At 39.6% G+C, this 20,902-nt stretch overlaps 1 protein-coding gene across 1 annotated transcript in view; it reads right to left on the bottom strand.

The window, feature by feature from the left end:
• Positions 1 to 19,730, bottom strand: part of LOC309976136 (AP-2 complex subunit beta-like) — a gene marked incomplete at its 3' end in the record, with an annotated part of 71,471 nt that extends 51,741 nt beyond the window's left edge. Inside the window, 4 exon segments of the mRNA XM_082861615.1 lie at positions 5,829 to 5,964; positions 9,353 to 9,458; positions 13,615 to 13,674; positions 19,670 to 19,730. Of these exon segments, the coding sequence (XP_082717741.1) occupies positions 5,829 to 5,964; positions 9,353 to 9,458; positions 13,615 to 13,651 (279 nt within the window). The 5' untranslated portion in view covers positions 13,652 to 13,674; positions 19,670 to 19,730.
• Between the last annotated feature and the right edge of the window lie 1,172 nt (positions 19,731 to 20,902).

The raw sequence follows: 20,902 nt of genomic DNA, 5'->3' as shown, positions 1-20,902 counted from the left end.
AGCATGACAAAATTTTAATTTTGTCATGCTGTAATCCAAGACACTGTCCAGAGTGCCAACTAATAATATGCTGACTACATATGACATTCTGCAATGTTCCGTTTTTTTCCCCATCTTCTTTCCCAGAATGAGGAAGCTAAGTGAACACATCTACCTAGTGAAGTCAACACATACCGTTAACAGCAAGAGAGTCTGAATATCTGGTAACAAGTAAGATTTAAAAATTAGACTCAATAAAACTCATTACTTAGTTAAGGGGCTTACATAAGTAGCTTAAGATGTGTTTTGATGAAATACGAATATTGACAAAGCTAAAACACTACAAATAAATATCTACAAATGGACAAAAGGCACTCCTAAGAAGCCAAGAGTTACTTGGCCCACCAGTCCTAAAATCACACAAAAGCATGCTGCAAAATGAACAAAACAAAAAATTTATTATTACAACATTATCTCCCTTTTGAGAGTAAGTAATCCCCTGCCAAATTAGAGTCTTGAGATCATTTTAAAAGGGACACTAAGAAATGAATAAGCCGTGATCTTTTGGTACACTACTGAATTACTATGTACAACAGATCCAGTTTTCAGGAAGCTGCCTACGAAAACTGCTTTAGGCATATCCTTGAACAATTATCTTTTAAAAGTAATCCTGAAATGATGTGTTAAGTAATACTGTAAATAGATTTACTTCATTTGTAGATAAGCTGCCCTCAGAATCACGCTAAAAAATAATGTCTGCCTTTAAATAATGTATACAAAAGAATTAAATATCTTTGGGACTTCCCTGGTGACACAGTGGTTAAGAATCCGCCTGCCAATGCAGGGGACACGGGTTTGACCCCTGGTCCGGGAAGGTCCCACATGCCACGGAGCAGCTAAGCCTGTGTGACACAACTACTGAGCCTACGCTCTAGAGCCTGCGTGCCATAACTACTGAAACCCGTGAGACCAGAGCCCGGGCTCTGCAACAAGAGAAGCCAATGCAATGAGAAACCCGCACACCGCAAGGAAGAGTAGCCCCTGCTCACCGCAACTAGAGAAAGCCCGCACACAGCAACGAAGACACAACACAGTGAAAAATAAATAAATAAAATTATAAAAAATACTAAAAACAGCTTTAGTTAAAAAAAGAATTAAATACCTTTAAAAAATAAATTTGCCGTTGAAATATTAACCCTTCTAAAATCATTAATAACCAGCACCACGATCACTATACAATAAAGAAACCTTTGTTATTATTAAGGGCTTACTCTATACCAGGTTCACTATTAAGTGCTTTGCAAGCCCTCTTTTATTTTTCACAACGTTCCAATGATAGAGGCACTGTTTATAATCTCCATTTTGTAGACGAGGATACTGAGATGTTTAGGGAGACCACCAAGCTAAGAATGGCAGACCAGCATACACATCCAAGTCTGGTTGGTTTCAGAGCCTGAGTTTTAATCCTCATGTGTTAGTACTGGAGCGAAAAAAAGAAAAAAAGTTCACAGTTACAAAGCACTTTTCTGTTTTTGAGATACTTTCATAAAGAGTGAGTCAACTCTTTATAAAAGGAAGTGATTAAATGCAATTTGGTATGCTGGACTGAATCCTGGAATAGCAAAAGGATATTTGTGTTGAAACAGGTGAAATAAAGTCTGTACTTCAGTTTATAGTGATGTACCAACGCCAATTTCTTAGTTTTGACAAAGGTACCATGGTTATGTAAGATGTTAACATTAAGTAAAACTGTGTGAAGATAGGTATATGAGAACTTTCTGTATGGTCTTTGCAACTTTTCTCTAAATCTAAAAACCCGCCCCCAAAATGAGATTTAAAAAAAAAAAAAACCTAAGTTAGTAATAACTGATAAAATGAAAACTGATGATTAAAATTCCTAAGGTGAGAATACACATAAAAAGATCTCCACAAAGTTTATCATAAAGGAAAAAAATTGTTTCCTTCCTCTGCAAGAATTTAAAAACCGAAAAGCACTGAGATGGGCACTTGCCCTTATAACAGAGCAGCCTCCAATGATTCCACTTACTCAACACTCTGATCCTGCAGAAATTACCAGCAACTCATCTTTTAGTACCAAATACAACATTACTTACTTGGGGCATCCAGACACAGACTGAGTGAACATGTTACCTCCTACATCATTCTTACCCAGTGCTTACCACATACTGACACTCTCACACATGCCTAAAATTCTACCAGCTCTGGTACGCCTTTATGGACGCTGGGCATGAAGAGCATCACGCATTTCTAATTTTGCTTCTGTATAATATTTTAATTTTATAACTCTTCTTCTATTTATTGATATATGTTTAGGGATAACAGAATTCATATAAAGTACTAAATTAAATGAGGTCATTAAGAGATGATTTAACGTTGCCCACGAGGACAACAAACATATTCTGACAAAAATCCTTCTAAAATTTACAAAGTGATCTAGAGAGACTTCAGTTTTTCAGCATTTATCATCTCAGACTGACAGCAAACCACCACAAACCTTCTAAAGCCTAAACAGAAATTACAATAATCAGAAAGCACGTCACGTTAGATCTGTTTCTCAATAGCTGTCATTTATTAAGCATTTACTATATGTCAGGCATTACTTCAGTTTTTAAAACAAATTAGTCCTTCATGTTGTTGTAGGGGGCTCCCTGTGCACTGCAGGATGTTTAAAGTATCCTTGAACTCTACCTACTAGATGCCAGTAGCAACCTTCCCATCAGTTGTGACAACCAAAAGTGCTTCCTGACAATGCCAACTGTCTCCCAGGAAGCAAAATCGCCCCCAGTTGAAAACCACTGTCACATAATCTCATGTGGCTTCTACATGCTGGCTAGCACATGGTTAAAATACATACTTTTTCTGAGAAAAAAAATGTTACTTTTCATAAAACAGCTTTCCAAAATAAGTTCATATTAAAAGAAGCTGGCAGTTTAACTAGAACCGTTGCTAAAGGCCATACTGGGCCAAGTTCTGAGAGCATGCTGCTTGTGCAGAAAAACCCTCAACAAACGAAAATATGTTTCTGGAGTTTTTCTGGTTTTGTTTTTTTAACTAATTCAGTAGTCTGTGCTTTGGCAGACAGGACAGAGCAATGGAAGAAGGGCATTCCCAGGGGCAGTTCTCAGAGAGATGGTAGAACTCAGAAGGCTTAGAAGACAAGATCAAAGGGGCTAAGGCGCTGAGCCAAAGGATTTAGGAGACCTGAGCTCACAAACAAAAAGCAAAGTACATGTGGTGGGGCTGTCAAGAGAGTCTCTGGAGTGGCAGATTCTGGGGTAAACATTAACTGAAGTTGGAATACCTCAAAATGCCTCTAAGAGAGAAAAGGAAAACTGCAGTAAGGAGGGAAAATCCTAATGCATGGGCAAAAGCTAGAGAATTATCACTATCACCCAAAAGTGTATCTTTCTCGCAAATATCAATTTAGTGAGACAGAATTTTCAAAACTCTGATTATGTGTGAAGAAATCATAGCTATTTTCCTCTCGTGCCAAAGTGCTTCCTCATTCTGAATACGTTTACTTTCAAAATAATGGACTAATAAATCTGTGTCTGGAAATAAGTTTAGCTTTCATTCCCTCAGAAAGATTTTACCATATGAACCTGTATAGCTATCAAAGAGGTCAGAACCCTTTAAATTAATATTGTAGCAATAATGTTATCCTTTGCCTAATGTCTACTTCATAATCATGGCAGCAGCAGCCATCATTTCATGAACTCTCATAAGCCAGGCACTTTCACAGATGCTTTTTATGCAAGAGCTCAATTAATACTCCTAACGACTCTCTAAGTTGGTACCTCTCACTCTACAGAAGAGGAAACAGACTCAGGGAGGTTAACCTAGGACTTAACAGTGAGAATTTTTTTACTTCAAACTATCTTTTCTCTTTCAAATAGTATTTCACGGAGAGTCAGTTTTAACTAAAGTTAACATATACACACTACTATATATAAGACAGATAACCAACAAGGACCTACTGTAGAGCACAGAGAACTATACTCAGTATTTTATAATATCCTATAAGGAAAAAGTCTTTAAAAAAATTTTTAATAAAACATAAAAATATTGGGCTTCCCTGGTGGCGCAGTGTTTGAGAGTCCGCTTGCCGATGCAGGGGACACGGGTTCGTGCCCCGGTCCGGGAAGATCCCACATGCCGCGGAGCGGCTGGGCCCGTGAGCCATGGCCGCTGAGCCTGCGCGTCCGGAGCCTGTGCTCCGCAACGGGAGAGGCCACAGCGATGAGAGGCCCGCGTACCGCAAAAACAACAACAACAACAAAAATCAGGAATTGGAAAGATATGTCCCACTCCACAAATATTAAGCAGGGAGAAAAGAGGGCTGGATATCTGGGGCCTACAGCCAAGAAAGCAAAGGAGAATCTAGAAGCTGGTTTGTGCCCAACATAAGCTCCTTGCGCAAAGCAGCAGAGAGGGCCCTCTGAAATCCTGATTAACATACATTCTCCTTTCCTAGCAAGTGCCTCCAAACACAGTACAAGTAGAACACTTACCAAGAAGGAACACCCCTTAAATTGCCCTATATTAAAAAATTTCTTTAAACATTATAAACCTATACACATGCTAACTTCCAAAAAATGTAAACTAAATTCTTTCCAATGATATCATCCATCTATGAATCACCAGACAGAAAGAATGTAATGTTACAATGATCCTGTACATTGTAGCTAAACACAGAAAAAGAACAAAAATTCCATGAGGAGGAAGAAAGCATGTTTATTTTCCAAAACAATTTAATAGAAGCTAATTTTAGAAATGCTGTCTGATTTTTGCTTTTAATGTAGACTAAATTCCAGGCAGAGGAAAAGGAAGTAAACAAAACAAAAATCCTAATAAGAACAGCCTTATTACTGTGTTCATCAAATCTAATGATAGGAGAATTCTGACTGGATATCCAATAATATTAAGGACTTTCTTTAATGATCAGCTGATTAAATGAGTTTTTCATTCTTTTTTTTTTTTTTTTTTTAGCGGTACGCGGACCTCTCACTGTTGTGGCCTCTCCCACTGCGGAGCACAGGCTCAGTGGCCATGGCTCACAGGCCCAGCCGCTCCGCGGCACGTGGGATCTTCCCGGACCGGGGCACGAACCCATGTCCCCTGCATCGGCAGGCGGACTCTCAACCACTGCGCCATCAGGGAAGCCCGAGTTTTTCATTCTTAAGATGTTTGGGATTTGCTTTAAAATCATCCAGTAGGAGAGGAGGTGGGGGTCAGGAAAGCATGTATGGAGAGTTAAATTAAACAAAACTGGCCATAGGTTGGTAACTACTGAAACTACAAGGTAGATATTTAGGAATTTATTATACTATTCCCTCAACCTGAATATGTTTGAAAATTTCCACAATAACAAAAAAGTTAATCAACTACTGTAAGACCTATTCAATAAAACAAAATTAAAAGGCAGCTCCTGTAGTTTCCACTACGTCTGAACCATAAGCATAATTTCTACAAAGATAAAATAGGTAAAACCCCAGGTTACTGACACTACAATGATATGCCCAACATTTGTCAGCCTTGGAAGATAAAACAGTGAGGTTTCACCTAGCTTTCTTCTCCCACCTGGCAAGGATGCACCAAGCCCAGCTGACAGAAGGCTCACCATATGGTCTGAACTGGAAGACAAACTCTGGCATACAGATGCTTAAATCATGAATATTCCTACTCAATGGCCAATACTTCTCTAGAGGCCCTCTTTTGGAACAGAGGTTGCTTATTTGCAATGCAGACACTAACCATATCAAGAGACACTTCTAAAAAGGTTTTCTGAGGTAGAAGAGACCGTTCTTGAGTCCCTGGGAAAAAGTTACCTTCACAAAGCTGTTGACAGCCATGATGGCCATGTCTGGCTGACTCTTGGCATAGTTCATCAAGTAGAGATACACGAGCTTCTTTAGTTCCAGGTTGTCAGTCTGCATACAATTCACTACATCTGTAAAGAGACAGCTGAGAAAAGAGGAAGGGAAAGCGAACAGATGTTGATGCCAGGCTGTTGGACAGAACACAAAGAAACAGCCTTAATTTAAAAAGTGATTCGATGTGAGCACAAATGTCCACTAGTGATAATACTTACCACAGAAATGAATTACTAAAGAATTTATAATAATGGTCCCAAGAAGATGTCTAAAAATAGATTTTTAAAAAACTTTTTGCTATGAAAATTTTCAGATTAGAGACAGTTTAATGAACCCATGTGTCTATCACCCAGCTGCAAACAAATATTGATACATACCCGATCTTGTTTCATACACAACCTCAACCCACTTGTCTTCCCCCACTCCCTACCCCATCTAGTTGCTCTAAACAATTTCTAAACAAATCCTGCACATACATTTCATATATAATATTTTAGTGTATATCTTTACAAACTTTTTAAAAAAATCACTATGTCACACAAAAAAATTAACCATAATTTTTCATATCAATTCTTTGCAGTTCAAAGCACTACAGTTGTTATGCTTTTTAATGCACATATTCTTCCATCCCTGACCAGTGGGAACTTATTTGATTAGTTTCCTTATTAAAACAGTTCTCAGATAATGAGGACCTTTGTTCAAAATTTTAACAATTTTCAGAAAATGAAACAGTTCTAAACGTGTGTGCCATGTACACATTTAGATTCTATTGTATATATACACCCATGAAGGAAGTGACCAGTAACAGGTATTGGGACTCAGACCCTAGGTTAGAATCCTGGCTACATTACCACTAGCTGTAAGACTTTGGGATTATTCTTTAGCCTCTCCAAGTATACACTGCTTGATCTCTAACATGGAATAACTTCTGATTCAGAATAACCTCTAGTTCAGAAGACATGAGGACTATAAAAAACATTGCAAGTAAAAACATCTGTCCCTGTGCCTGACACAGAATGCACTTAAATTTAAACTTCCCTTTTCTTTTTCCCTTTTTTTTTTTTTTTTTTTTTGCGGTACGCGGGCCTCTCACCGCTGTGGCCTCTCCCGCTGCGGAGCACAGGCCCCGGACATGCAGGCTCAGCAGTCATGGCCCACAGGCTCAGCCACTCCGTGGCATGTGGGATCCTCCCAGACCGGGGCAGGAACCCGCGCCCCCTGCACAGGCAGGCGGACTCTCAACCACTGCGCCACCAGGGAAGCCCCTCCCTTTTCTTAATGACATTAGGAAGGTCATCATTAGCCTTAGGACCTTCTCAGATGTTTGAGTTACTACACCTTACATCCACCACTAGATGCTGCAATTTACTTGGCATTCTTGCACTCATCCATTTCTTATCAGCAGCATTTGACCCAACTAATAAAAGGAAAATCAATGCATTTCATATTAACATAAATATTTTAAAGTAAAAATCTACCTATTTTACTTATTTTCTTAAATTAAGATGACATTGTTTTAATTTTTGCCAATCTCTTTAATGTCTACTTTAAACAAACACAGCTGGATTCTCACACATGCTCCTGCATTCAACCTGTTGTAGAATGTTGTTTAGCTGAAGTGTAAGAAGAAAATCCATTTGCATACACGTATATAAATTGGAAAATGGAGGAGTATTTTAATAGCTTTTTCATATAACTGGATGTTCTCCTTTGATACATTAAAGCTAGACAAATGGTTGTTTTTCTTTTTAGTCCACAAATGGTAGTTTCTTAAAAGTTAGGTACAATATGGAATCTGAGACCATATCAATAAACTTTCTGTACTTGGTTGCATTAAAATCCATTCATTTATCACTTATTTTGAATGGATATTTTACCCATGCATAATTTTGTGATGTATGCACTGGTCATTTGGAAAATATTGGTTCAATGAGTTATGCAGATCTTCTCACTGGTGGCATATTTCATTATACAGCAGCAAATAATCACAGTCATTAATTTCACCACCAATCTCATCAGAAAAATCTCTAAGTATTGGGAAGCTATCAAGCTCACGATGGGAGATACAAGTTTTCCAACACTCTAATTCTTACTTTAAAGTCGAAATTTATCTACTGTCAAATTTTTTCCCTTGAAGTGACAGGTTCACTTTGCTCATTTTTTATAAAATGTCTCCCAAATACTGAAGTCTGATTAACTATAGTTCTGTCTGTCAATCTTTCTTTCACAAAGAAATGGTGTTCCCAAGTCAAACAATTGTGCAAGGGCTTTTTTTCAAGTCAACCGTCACACTGTGCTATGCAGTAGAAGTACTTTATGCCTAATTCCTATTTCATCACACAGAATATTAAAAAGACCTGAACTCAAGGTTCAAGGTTTACTGAAATAAATTTTTAGTGCTTCATGCAGGACAGTCCTAAGTGAAACTGCCCTTTTTCCTGCAAGCACATGATGGTGAAGAATACAATGACTACTTTTACAGTTTGGCACCACTGCCTTAATTCACACTAAGGCACCAGCCATGCAAACGTCAACACAGTGAAAAGGGTAAATAACACCTAAGTATTATTACAAGAATAGCTTTGACTTCATGGATTTCATGGAAAGGATCTCGGGAATCCTCAGGGGCCTGCAGACAATCCTTATTTATTTCCAAATGGCCTTCCTAAATTACAGGAATAAAGGGAGGAAAAACAAAAAAGACCCTTTGGATTTTGTTACCACTGATTTTCATCTTGAATTCGGCAATTAAAGGCAGAGTTGTAAAGTTGAGGGCACTGGCTTGAGCCAATTAAAGTACACATGGGCTTCTGCTTCTCAGTGTATTTTTATCATCTTCTAAAACTACCTCAGCAACAGATTTGTAACTGTGTCAGCTCTCAGGAGGTTTTATGCTAGATCTGTACGCAAGTGAAATCAAACTCATTTCACTCAAAAAACACAAAAAAAACACAAAAAACTAAGTCACAGAGTTAATATAAAAGCAACTACACTTCCTGATGTTCCCAGTGGGACAAACTCATTCTTATATGTTCTGACTGTAATAGCTTTAAATAAAAAGCAGTAGGGCTTCCCTGGTGGCGCAGTGGTTGAGAATCTGCCTGCCAAGGCAGGGGACACGGGTTCGAACCCTGGTCTGGGAATATCCCACGTGTCGCGGAGCAACTGGGCCCATGCGTCACAACTACTCAACTACTGAGCCTGCGCGTCTGGAGCCTGTGCTCCGCAACAAGAGAGGCTGCGAGAGTGAGAGGCCCGCGCACCGCAGTGAAGAGCGGCCCCCGCTTGCCACAACCAGAGAAAGCCCTCGCACAGAAACGAAGACCCAACACAGCCATAAATAAATAAATAAATAAATAGATTTAAATCATGTGGGCTTCTAAGAAGACCTCTGCTTTAAAAAAAAAAAAAAAAAAAAAGGCAGTAAAAGCCATAGAGTAAGAGTCTAAAATGAGCAAAGCAGAAGAGATTACCCTTACCTAACATCTTTCCCCACAGTCATAGCAGCAATCACTTTCTTCACAGCCTCCTTCTTCTTTTCTTTCTTTTCACTGTTGAGTTCAGCCTTTAATTCAAAGATTTCTCCTAAAAGACAACAAACGGGTGAGGTCCCAGGATCAGAGAACTAGAGCAGAACACTGTATTATACAGCAAGTAACACAACAGATGACCAGTGGCAGGGCTGCAACTGAAATAAGATTATTTAAAAATTATAGGATAGGTACAGTTCAAATCCCTAGAATATTAACCAACCCATTGATAAGGATGCTATTTTGGGGTTATCGCCAGAGAGGAAGGTGTAAGCCAGATCTCAGGAAGCACAGAAGTGGGAAAAAGGAAAGATATCTCATGATATCTTACTACGATGGGGAGAGAACGGCATCTGAGGGATGATCTCCTGTCAGAATTTCAAAGTCCTGGGAAAAAAATAAATGCAGGCAGGAAACAGGTTCACAAATCAATGTTTTCAAACCAGAAGAGACTCCTCATTTACCTACTCTCAACTCCACAAACAACTGAGGCTCAACAACTGAGGCTCAAAGGTCATTAAGTGAGCGAGTGACAGAGCTGGCCTTAGAACTGTTTCTCCCGACTCTTTAATCCAGTGTTTCTCAACGTTGGCTACACACTATTACCCGGGAAGTATCTAGAAAGGCCAATGCTCAGGCTCCACTCTGGACCAAATAAATCAGGATGTCAAGGAGTAGAACTCCTATGTTCACATTTTTTAAAGTTTCCTCAAGTGATTCTAATGTATAATCAGGGTTGAGAATCACTGCTCTAATTAGTACTTTAAGATGATAATGGGCTTTAAGGCCCTATCCTGTTCAATCAATCTAAGAACAGAAATAATAATCCTGAAGCTTCAAGAATGGTACAAACCAGAGTCATTTCTAAAGATATAATCTTAAATGACTGACTGCTCAGGCGCTGCACCGTGAAATGCCAGGACTGTCACCACTATTTTAAGGCCCAGGCTCACCTATCTTCAGAAAGCTGGAGCTGAAATAAGAAAAAAGGTTAACAGCCCTCAACTGGTTTTAAAAGAAAGAAGAAAATATACTATAAGACCACAAAAAATAAGTTGACTATTGTCACTTCAACTTTCAATCCACAGTACTGCCTCATTTTCTTCCACCTTTATGACTGTTCTTGATGTTCATTTTAACCTCGTTCACCAGTATAGAAATAGTGGGGGCAGCAAACTAGGTGATCTGCTGAAGCCTCTAAATGGGAAGGATGAACTGGCAAGAAGCATAGAAGGTGAGCACTAAAAAAGCCTGTTACATCAAAATCCATCGCTAACAAAGCAAACAAACTGTTACAAAAATCACCCTTTTATTTGACAGCTGCAAAAATAGCACAGACAGAAAAGGTGGGTCCTTTAAAGAGTCACTCTCCTCTTCTCCAAGTCCTCTGCTGCTAAACCCAGCTCTTAGGGTTCCCATCATTTACTTCTGAAAACAGTAAAGGACAAGCAGCACGGTTTCAGAAAATCTGAATTGTGAATAGCAGCAGGAGCTGAAGAATCAAAACAGGATATAACTGAAATTATTCCAACTCCAACAGCATAAATTTAAAGAATATGCACCAGTGGCAGTTCTGGTGGGTGTTACAGGAAGTAAAAGGAACACAGTCTATCCTTTTTTTAAAATGTGGTATTTACCCAGCCATGATTCATCTGTAAGTCTCAAACCTTTATATAAATCCTGAATTAAAAAACAGGTTACCAGGACCCATGGTAAGTGAAGGTTTGAAAAATTAGGTGAGTCTTAAAATTACATCTTTTTGTATTATTATAGAAACATCTTGGTCATCAAAGCACACAAAATGTTAACAGAAGAAATAAATACATTTCAGAATGATAAAAGAATAAGAAAAAAAGCTGAAAATGAATGACAAGGGGCTAAATGCTTTTGTACGCTATAAGCAGTAAAAACAGCAAGAAGTTGGGTGGAGCGAAGGAGGAGCACGGAGGCAAGGTATCTCATACATACTACAGCTTTATTAAATTCTTATCTTTCCCCCCTCCTTTTCCCCTGAATCAAATCTACCAAGCATTGCTAGCAGCTAGCAACAGTTCTCAATCTCGGCTACACATCAGAAAATTCTGGGGAGCTTTTAAAAAAAACCCCACGTCTAGGCCATATGCCACACCAAAGAAATCAGGATATCTGCAGGGGTAGGACTGGACATCACCTATTGTCTTTTACTTCACTGGGCAATTCCAATGTGCAGGCAAGGCTGAAAGCCAGGGACTAGTAGCTAATGTAATTAAGCAACTCTCTATGGTGTTTTCTGTATTATAATAGAAGTTTACCCTTAAATAACTCCAAACGACAGAAATATGCTTGTGCTTTCTAGAAAATTTTCTGGTGCTCCAGGCCACTATGTGTGCCCTCCCATTTTCTTTTCCTTTTGAAATCATTTTAATCTTAAAGAAAAGTTGCAAAATTCCCCATCTGCTAACATTATGTCACATTTGCTTTATCATACTTTTTATATATTTATACATTTTTTTCTGATTCATTTAAGAAGTAAACTGTAGACATCATGTCTCTTTAGCTCTAAATATGTCAGTGTATAACTTCTAAGAACAAGGAATTATGTTACATAGCTATAATACAATAATGAAAATCAGGAAGTTTAACAGTGATATACTGTCATTATCTAATCTATAAAGCTTATTCAAAGATCTTGATAAAGTCTTTTATAGTAATTTTACCCCCATCCTCCTTGGGCCAGGATTCAATGCAGGATCATGCACTACACTTACTGCCATGTCTCTTTAGTCTCCTTTAATCTGAAACAGCTGGTCAGCCTTTGTCTTTCATGATAATGACATTTTTAAAAAGTACAGGCCAGTCATTTTATAGAACACCCTCAGCTGTCATGGGTGTTCCCTCATGATTACACTGAGATTATGCCTTTTGGCAGCAATAATTCAGAAATGATGATATGAAATCATCATCTGTGGAAGGATAAGAAAATATCAAATTTCCATGCATTGTTTTGCATAATCATTTTTTGTTAAAAATCATATGTATTAATACATGCATAGAAAAGACTGAGGATACATACCGAGTTCCTATCAGGAACAGGAATAGGGAGGGAGGGAACTTTCATTTTTACTTTTTATTGCTGTATTGCTTTAGTAGTACTCCTTGTAATAAAATGTTTATTTCCAAGTAAAAAATTAAAAGAATTTGGTGCAACCACTATGGAAAACACTATGGAGGTTCCTTAAAAAACTAGAGTTACCATATGATCCAACAAACCCACTCTTGGGTATATATCCAGAGAAAATTCTAATTCGAAAAGATACATGCACCCCAACGTTCACGGCAGCACTATTTACAATAGTCAGGACATGGAAGCAACCTAAGTGTCCATCCATCCACAGATGAATGGATAAAGAAGATATGGTTTATATATACTGTGGAGTATTATTCAGCCATAAAAAAGGATGAAATACTGCCATTTTCAGGAACATGGATGGACCCAGAGATTACCATACTAAGTGAAGTAAGTCAGACAAAGAAAGACAAATATATGTTATCACTTATACGTGGAATCTAAAAAAAAGATACAAATGGACTTATTTACAAAACAGAAACACTCACAGACACAGAAAATAAACTTATGGTTACCAAACAGGAGGGGAGGAAGGGATAAATCAGGACCTTGGGATTAGCAGATACAAACTAGTATGTATTAAATAAACGACAAGGTCCTAGTGTATAGCACAGGGAACTATATTCAATATCTTGTAATAACCTATGATGGGAAAGAATCTGAAAAAGAATATATATATGTATACACACACACACACACACACACACACACACACACATACACACACACACACCTGAATCACTTTGCTGTGCACCAGAAATGAACACAACATTGTAAACCAATTACACTCCATTTTTTTAAAAAAGAGAAAATAAATGTGCTTCTTCCTTTTACCCTCCTCAGATCTATCAATCTTCAATGGATCAATCTTGGATCTCTTCCTTTCACTAAAACCTTCAAGTCAAAATGATGTGCACCACAGCCGTATCTTTAAAAACCCATACTTTAATAATTTACTCAAAACACTTTTCTGTAGGATATCCCCAGTGAGATGGTCCAAGACATACATGTCTGAAGAGGTCAGGAGCATTCTACTTGGAACAATCTTACACCACAACTTTTGAAGAATCTTCAAAAAAGGCTGTGATCAGGTTCTCATACTTACCTTTTTTATTGGTTGTGAAGTATTTGGAGGCAGTCATGGTTGTGGATCTTTAATGCGCACCTACAGCAAGAGAAAAGAATTCCTTTAACCAAGTTATTTATGTCCAGCAAGGCATTCAACTAATTTTAAGACCATTTATATACAAGAAGTTCTGCATTCAGAAAGTATCTTCATCCTTACCACCATCACTCGTGATCCAAAGGGATGCAAGGATAATTAAGAATGTAATCCTTGCCTCAAAAGCTAATTGGAACAAAATCCAAAGGCCTAATGGAATAGAGTGATAATCTGAACCTATCATAGTTTTATGATTTTACCCACAATTATCTCCTCAGAGTCTCCAAGACCTAAAGCTACATCTTTTTACAAATACGTCTTCAGTTAGTCACTCCAATATTTAAAATAAGGAAAAGTTTGTTTCAAAAGATCTCCCCATTACTTTCTGTTAAAGCAAATCTGATTTACTTCCCTGCCTCAAGATGGAGTCACTCTAAGACACATATTCTGAAACAGAGTAAAACTGAAAGAGAAAAAAATTTTATCAACCTCTTCACCATTACATGCAACTGTCAATAAAAGGAATTTCTTTCAGAAAAAAGAGAAAAGTCTAGATTAGTAGGACAATACTCTTTCATGACAAACACCTAGAGAGGCAAACATCTAGAGAGGTGTTATGCATGGATTTTTTTTTAAATTATGGTTTTCATATTTCCAACAACCTACAATTCCCCCAAGTATTCCCCCAAATAAAAAATATCAGTTTACAGTTAAAAACAATGCAAAAAACTGAGATATTTGTTCAGTCACACTGAGTGCTAAAGAGGATCAGAACTGGTGTTAAAACTTAAAAGAACATGGATCCCAGCTTCAATTTAAGTTTTCTGTTCCAATTTCCAGAATTAATCCAGTTGACATAAGGCTCCATTGGTAAAACGAAAACAGCATGGACTGATCACATTTCTCCCCAAATAATGAGACAATGTTTTCTGATTTGAGAAACCCTAAGATTTTGTCCAATGTACTTGACTTCTTTAAATACATTAAAACTTTCTTTTAATAATATTCCTGCTGCACTCAAAAATGAGTATCTTCTGGGATTTCCCTGGTGGCACAGTGGTTAAGACTCTGCGCTCCCAAAGCAGGGGGCCCAGGTTCGATCCCTGGTACGACCAGATCCCACATGCGTGCCGCAACTAAGAGTTCGCATGACACAACTAAGGAGCCAGCGAGCCTCAACTAAGGAGCCCGCCTGCCACAACTAAGACCAGACACAACCAAATAAATAAATTTAAAAAAAAATGATTATCTTCTTACTGACCACCATCATTAATAATACTTATCACCAAATTTTGGACAGATGCCCTGGCACCTACTCATTATTTTCTGGTCAAAACCACATGAGTGATAATATATTTGGCAAACTTGAGTGATAATATATTTGGCAAACTTGAGCGATAAAACCTCCACAAACAATGGTAATTATGGATCTGAGAAAAAAGACCTAAGCACTCAACAAATCAATGCTATTAAGGAAAAAAGCCAGAAAATCATAAAATAATGCAAAAAGGTTGGCTCAAATTTGTTCTCTAAAATGTACTACTTGGACTATTTAAGGGAAATTAGACTCATCTGTTATCTTTCCAAGGAGCTACTTAATGTTTATAGTACTGATCCTTATACAATAGTGCTTTTAGGTTGTACAAGAATTTCACTGAATTTACCTTGTTAAAAGAAGTGAGCTAGAACGCACACAAATCATTGCAGAATACAGAAATTTCTGATTTGACACTATTTGTTATAACAAAGTGAGCCTGTAACAGAGGCTTGTCTTATGTAGTATTTTCATAATGTCTTTTCTAGCTAAAATTCAAAGAATTATAATCTTTTAATCCATTTAATCACTTAATCCATTCACAGTGTAAACTAAATGTGAAGTAGGCAAACTGAAGAAAGGAGTCCTTCACATAAAAGACCTGGAATAGGGACTTCCCTGGTGGTGCAGTGGTTAAGGATCCGCCTGCCAATGCAGGGGATGTGGGTTTGAGCCCTGGTCCAGGAAGATTCCACATGCCACAGAGCAATTAAGCCCGTGTGCCACAACTACTGAGCCTGTGAGCCACAACTACTGAGCCCACATGCCACAACTACTGAAACCCACAAGCCTAGAGCCCGTGCTCTGCAACAAGAGAAGCCCCTGCGATGAGAAGCCCACACACACCGCAACTAGAGAAAGCCCACGCACAACAACGAAGACCCAACACAGCCATAAATTAATTAATTAATTAATTAAAGACCTGGAATAAATGTGAAGTTATCATCTAAGAACTTATATATACAAAGAGGAAAACCAGTATACAGAAATGATTACAGTACTAGAGCCTGACAGGAGGGCCACAGCTCAAGGCCATTATGGTCTATCCAGGATGTTGTTACACCACTCTAATCCTTTGGGATCATCAAAAGTTAAAACTTGCTTAACATTTAAAGACAAAAGCTGCTTGGAATTTCTGTTTCTTTGAAAAAGCGCCCCCAAATCGTTGTTTTCTAAAGCTCTCATACACATTCACATATATTAAATTTTTAACAGAAAAGTTCAGCACAATCTGTTAAACATTAAATTAACCTCGTCTTAAATCGTACCTTTATTAGTGACCCACACATTTCATTACTTTCCCTAACAAATTTCATCATCGAGGACTAGATTTCTGTCCTTTTACATTGTGAGCACTAAGTTCTTAACTAGAGAATAATGTACCAGCCCACAAAATTTCAGGGAAGAGGAGAGAATCAAGTACATGATCTTAGACCCTAAATTAAGAACCCCTGCTTTTCAAGAGAAAGGAGAAACACACCACTCTCTTATCTCGCACTGTCCTACACAACAGTAATGAAATATCCCTTACACATATTGGCAGAGCAACATTTTATCATGTCAGTTCCTGACTTAAGCCAACAGAAACTCCCCCAAAATAAAAATAAACCAGCATAAACAAAAACAAATGAGAAGAGTCGGGGTTGCACAACACTGTGAATGTACCAAATGCCACCAAACTGCTCACTGTAAAATGGTTAATTTTATGTTATGTGAATTTCACCTCAAAAAATTGCATATGTATGCATTTTTTGGCTGCGTTGAGTCTTCGTTGCTGCACGTGGGCTTTCTCCAGTTGTGGCGAGCGGGGGCTACTCTGCATTGCTGTGCGCGGGCTTCATTAGTTGCAGGATGCAGGCTCAGCAGTTGCAGCACATGGGCCCCAGAGCACGTGGACTTCAACAGCTGCAACGCGTGGGGCCAGCAGTTGTGGCGCACGGGCTTAGTTTCTCCGTGGCATGTGGAATCTTCCCAGACCAGGGATCAAACCCCATGTCCCCTGCATTGGCAGGCGGATCTTAACCACTGCACCACCAGGGAAGTCCCTGTATATATTTTTAAATGAGACACTGTTTCTTTGTTTTTGTTGTTGTTGTTTTTTAATGAGACACTCTTAATCACACACCAGAGATGAATATGGTCAGATTCTCTAAAACATAGGGTGGTGAAAACTGTTGTCTGGGGCTTCCCTGGTGGCGCAGTGGTTGAGAGTCCGCCTGCCGATGCAGGGGACACGGGTTCGTGCCCCGGTCCGGGAGGATCCCACATGCCGCGGAGCGGCTGGGCCCGTGAGCCATGGCCACTGAGCCTGCGCATCCGGAGCCTGTGCTCCGCAACGGGAGAGGCCACAGCAGTGAGAGGTCCGTGTACCGCAAAAAACAAAAAACAAACAAACAAAAAACTGTTGTCTGCTTTAGAAGCCAAAGAAAAAGCAGCCAAGATAGAGTTCAAAGAATAAGTCAAGTATTTGCTGAAGAGCCTCAAAAATCAAGTTCCTTCTGGGAGCTGGGGGGGAATTTATTCCTCAGGAGAGTCCCAGGGCAAAGCCAAGCCATCATGGAGCTGGAATTCACACTACCATTTTACAAGATCAAACTAGAGAAGTCACCGGCTGTTCTGAGGACCTGAGGTATGACCTCAGGACATTGTTAAAAAAAATAATAATAATGCTGCCACAGTCAAAAGCACAATCACTCTAACTTTCCTAGCCCAGAGTACGATGTCACTGCATTTCAGAAAAGGTCTCCCTGTACAGGATTATACATCTAGATTTAACATAACCTAGTTTCTACTAAATATAGCTTGTAAAAGTCCCTTCTCAACTATTCCTCCCTCCTTCCGGTGCCCGTAAAGAGAATAAGGCCAGAAGAAAATTAAGAGGGTCTTAATTTCAAATGGCTCTCTGGGAAATGGCAGCTAAATTAGAGTTGGCGAGGCCACTAAATCCCCTCTTCGCATAAAGTAGGACTTTACACAGTTGGTGATAGTAGGGAAAAAGTGAACAGTTGACCAAATTATAAAGCAGAAAGGTCATTTCAGCAATCTTTCATTACAAGGGTGAGAGGTGCTAATCAGATATTTCAATAATGCAAAGACAATGGCATCTTCAGGTATCATTTATTGCCTAAGAAATGACAGCAGACAACTCATTACAACAGACACATCTGCAATTTCCATTTAAAAATGGCCACAAAATAATTTGTTAATATTATCCGGTAAGAAAAAAGCTCAAAAGTTTTACATCCAATTCTTAACTGAAATAAACTCTGGAAAACTTACGCCTGGAAGGAGAGAAAAGAAGGAAGAAAGGAAAATGCGTCCTGCCTGATTCGTTCCCTGTTCAGCTTGGTTCGTAATATTTTAAAATACGGGTGTGTCAAAGAAGAAAAAGAAAAGATGGAAGAACTGGGCTTTCTTGAGTCTCTTAAGTCACAGAATGTTAGCTTTGTATTACCTTTACCACCCAATTTTCAGTGAGGCTATTTGCAGAACACACTATACTTTCTGCTTCTTTGGGAGTTTAAAACTACTAAGATACCTGCAAACAGTTCTCATCTTACCACCACGCTTAGTCATCATTGGAATGTGTTACACGTTTTCTTGTACAGCTGCATCTCCTTCATCTGCTGCTTTCTATTATGACTCTGTAAGTGTACCCTGAGGCTAAGCAACAGAATTATACCAGGGAGGTGATTAATAATTTAAATTGTTCCTCACTGAGACCACTTCCTTTGTCATTCTTCCTTTTCTAAACTTACTGAGTTTTCTTTACTTTCTCTTTTAAACCACATGATTATAACAGTGTTTGGCATTTAAAAAACACTTCTTAAAAGTCAAAGTTTAATGAAGCATTCACACTTTATTCACACTGCTTCATAATGAAGCAGCCAGGTGAGTTGGAAAAAAGTCTGCCCCGCAAATGGGCACTGTTTTCAGTGCTCTGAAAACAAAGAGCATGAATCAATTCTTTGGATTCAAAGAATATGGAATAACAGGAAGTTCCAGTTTCTTTACCTCTGTCTTAATCTACAGTCTTTCTCAAACCAGACCGCTCCTTCTAAGACCAGAAAGAAAAAACTCCGGGCTAAGATTTACTCCCACCTGCTTCCCCCTCTCTCACATCGGGTCAATTCTGGAGGTTTCTCTTCCCTTTCTCCAATGTCAGGAATTCCTCTTCTTTCCCCAGGTGGTCAAGATTCTAGGGATATGTTCCTCCATTACGAGGTGAGGGAGGAGAGGTGTCTCAACCTCAAATTACAGAAGACGGGTGAGGTCTGCCCATCTATGAGCAAAACTCTGGGGGAACTCCTTTCCCCTTCTGGTACCTGGACACGTCCCAGCCTCTCAGTGAACGACGCCAAACCGGGAAGAAGGTTCTCCCCTCGGCCTCCAGTCTCTACCGGCCACACCCCTGGCCTCTGGCCCTCCTAATCCCCCACTTCGAACATATCTTTTCCCCAGTGCCCCCCAACTCCCAGTTGCCACCCCGCGGATTCCCTCACCCCACTCCAGCGGTGGAGTCCCTTTCTCCAACCCTCTTCCTCACAACGGTCACACCTGACGGCTCACTCCATCTTCAATGGTCACGCTCCTAAGATTGCTCTCCTCCGCCCGTCTCCAACCAAGCCTGGCCCCCTTCCCCAAAAGAGGGACACACCCCAAAGTTAGCCGCCCTGAACTCACCGGAGGCAAGGGCAGGGGTGGCAGCAGCAGCCAGAGAGCACGGCCCGAGCGGTGCTGTAATGGTTTCCTGCACGCCACGACTCCTTCTCCAGGTCTAAGCCACTGCGCAAAACCCACTTTGCCAGGGACAAACATGGTGGACAGGAAACTCGGACGTCAGACAGCCTCGCCGTGTGACGTCATCCAGGCGCGCGGGAGAACCAGAAAGCCGGTCCTCTCGGTCGCCTTGGAGACGGAAATACTTTGCGCCGTCGGGAAGCGACCTGAGGTCCGGGACTCCTAGGAAGTTCACTGACTATCGGAACGGATCTATTAAACAAGCTGACATTCCCTGGATTTGTTTCCTCGCACAGGAGTTCTCTAAAAACTTACACATAGGGATAGTGAAACATCCTGTTTTCTTAAAAAAAAAAAAAAACCCAGCTAATTTCCCTGGCCAGTTCAGGAATGTGGACGATGGTGATCCAGCCCAAGACCATGCAAGGGCAGTGGGACTGGAGGAGAGTGGTGCAAGGAAAAGAGGTTGACATGGCCTCAGATCTGAGTTTGAATCCATCTGAGATCGAATCCCTGTCCTGAATGTGATTAGGAAAGTTACTTAACGTCTCCTCAACCTTAGTCTTACTTGTGAAATAAATCCAGTGATATAACTCTCTCCAGCTTGTGAAGCTTAAAGTAGGTAAGGCGCCCAGCATGTAACAGGCGTGCTTACACAAAAGTAAGTTCCTTTCAGAAACCAAGACCTAGATATCTCTGTACCTTCCCCTCAAAACGAAAACTTCCCACTTAAAACTGCTCTAAGTAATAATAAAGTCTTTAACCAAAAAAAGAAGAAGAGGAATGTGAAGAATGAGAGCCTGAGGCAGAAGTTGGGAAACCAAAGTGCAAAGGGGACTGAGAAGTAGAGAGGTAGAAGGAAAAGCAGGTGGTCATAATCATTTAGGACGTTTTTAGAGTTCTATGAAAGTATAGGAACTATATACTATATCTCTGAGGCCTAGCCGCCCCCTCCCCAAAGTTTGTTGAATGGATAAATGTATGAGTGAGTGGTCAACAACAACAGTTGCTAGAGAGAAAAGGAGGAAGGGCCGAAAAGTGTCCAAGGATTTAGCAGCACTAAGGTCTTCGATGTCATTGCTGAGACCATCAGCAGAGATAATGAAGGCAAAAGCCATGCTGAAGAAGTGTGAAGATAAATGGGAGGTAAGGAAATGAAAACAGATAACTCCATAA

The sequence above is a fragment of the Leucopleurus acutus genome (genome assembly GCF_964270905.1).
Source record: "Leucopleurus acutus genome assembly, chromosome: 19".
Taxonomy (NCBI): domain Eukaryota; kingdom Metazoa; phylum Chordata; class Mammalia; order Artiodactyla; family Delphinidae; genus Leucopleurus; species Leucopleurus acutus.
This window is presented reverse-complemented; position numbering and strand designations above follow the sequence as displayed.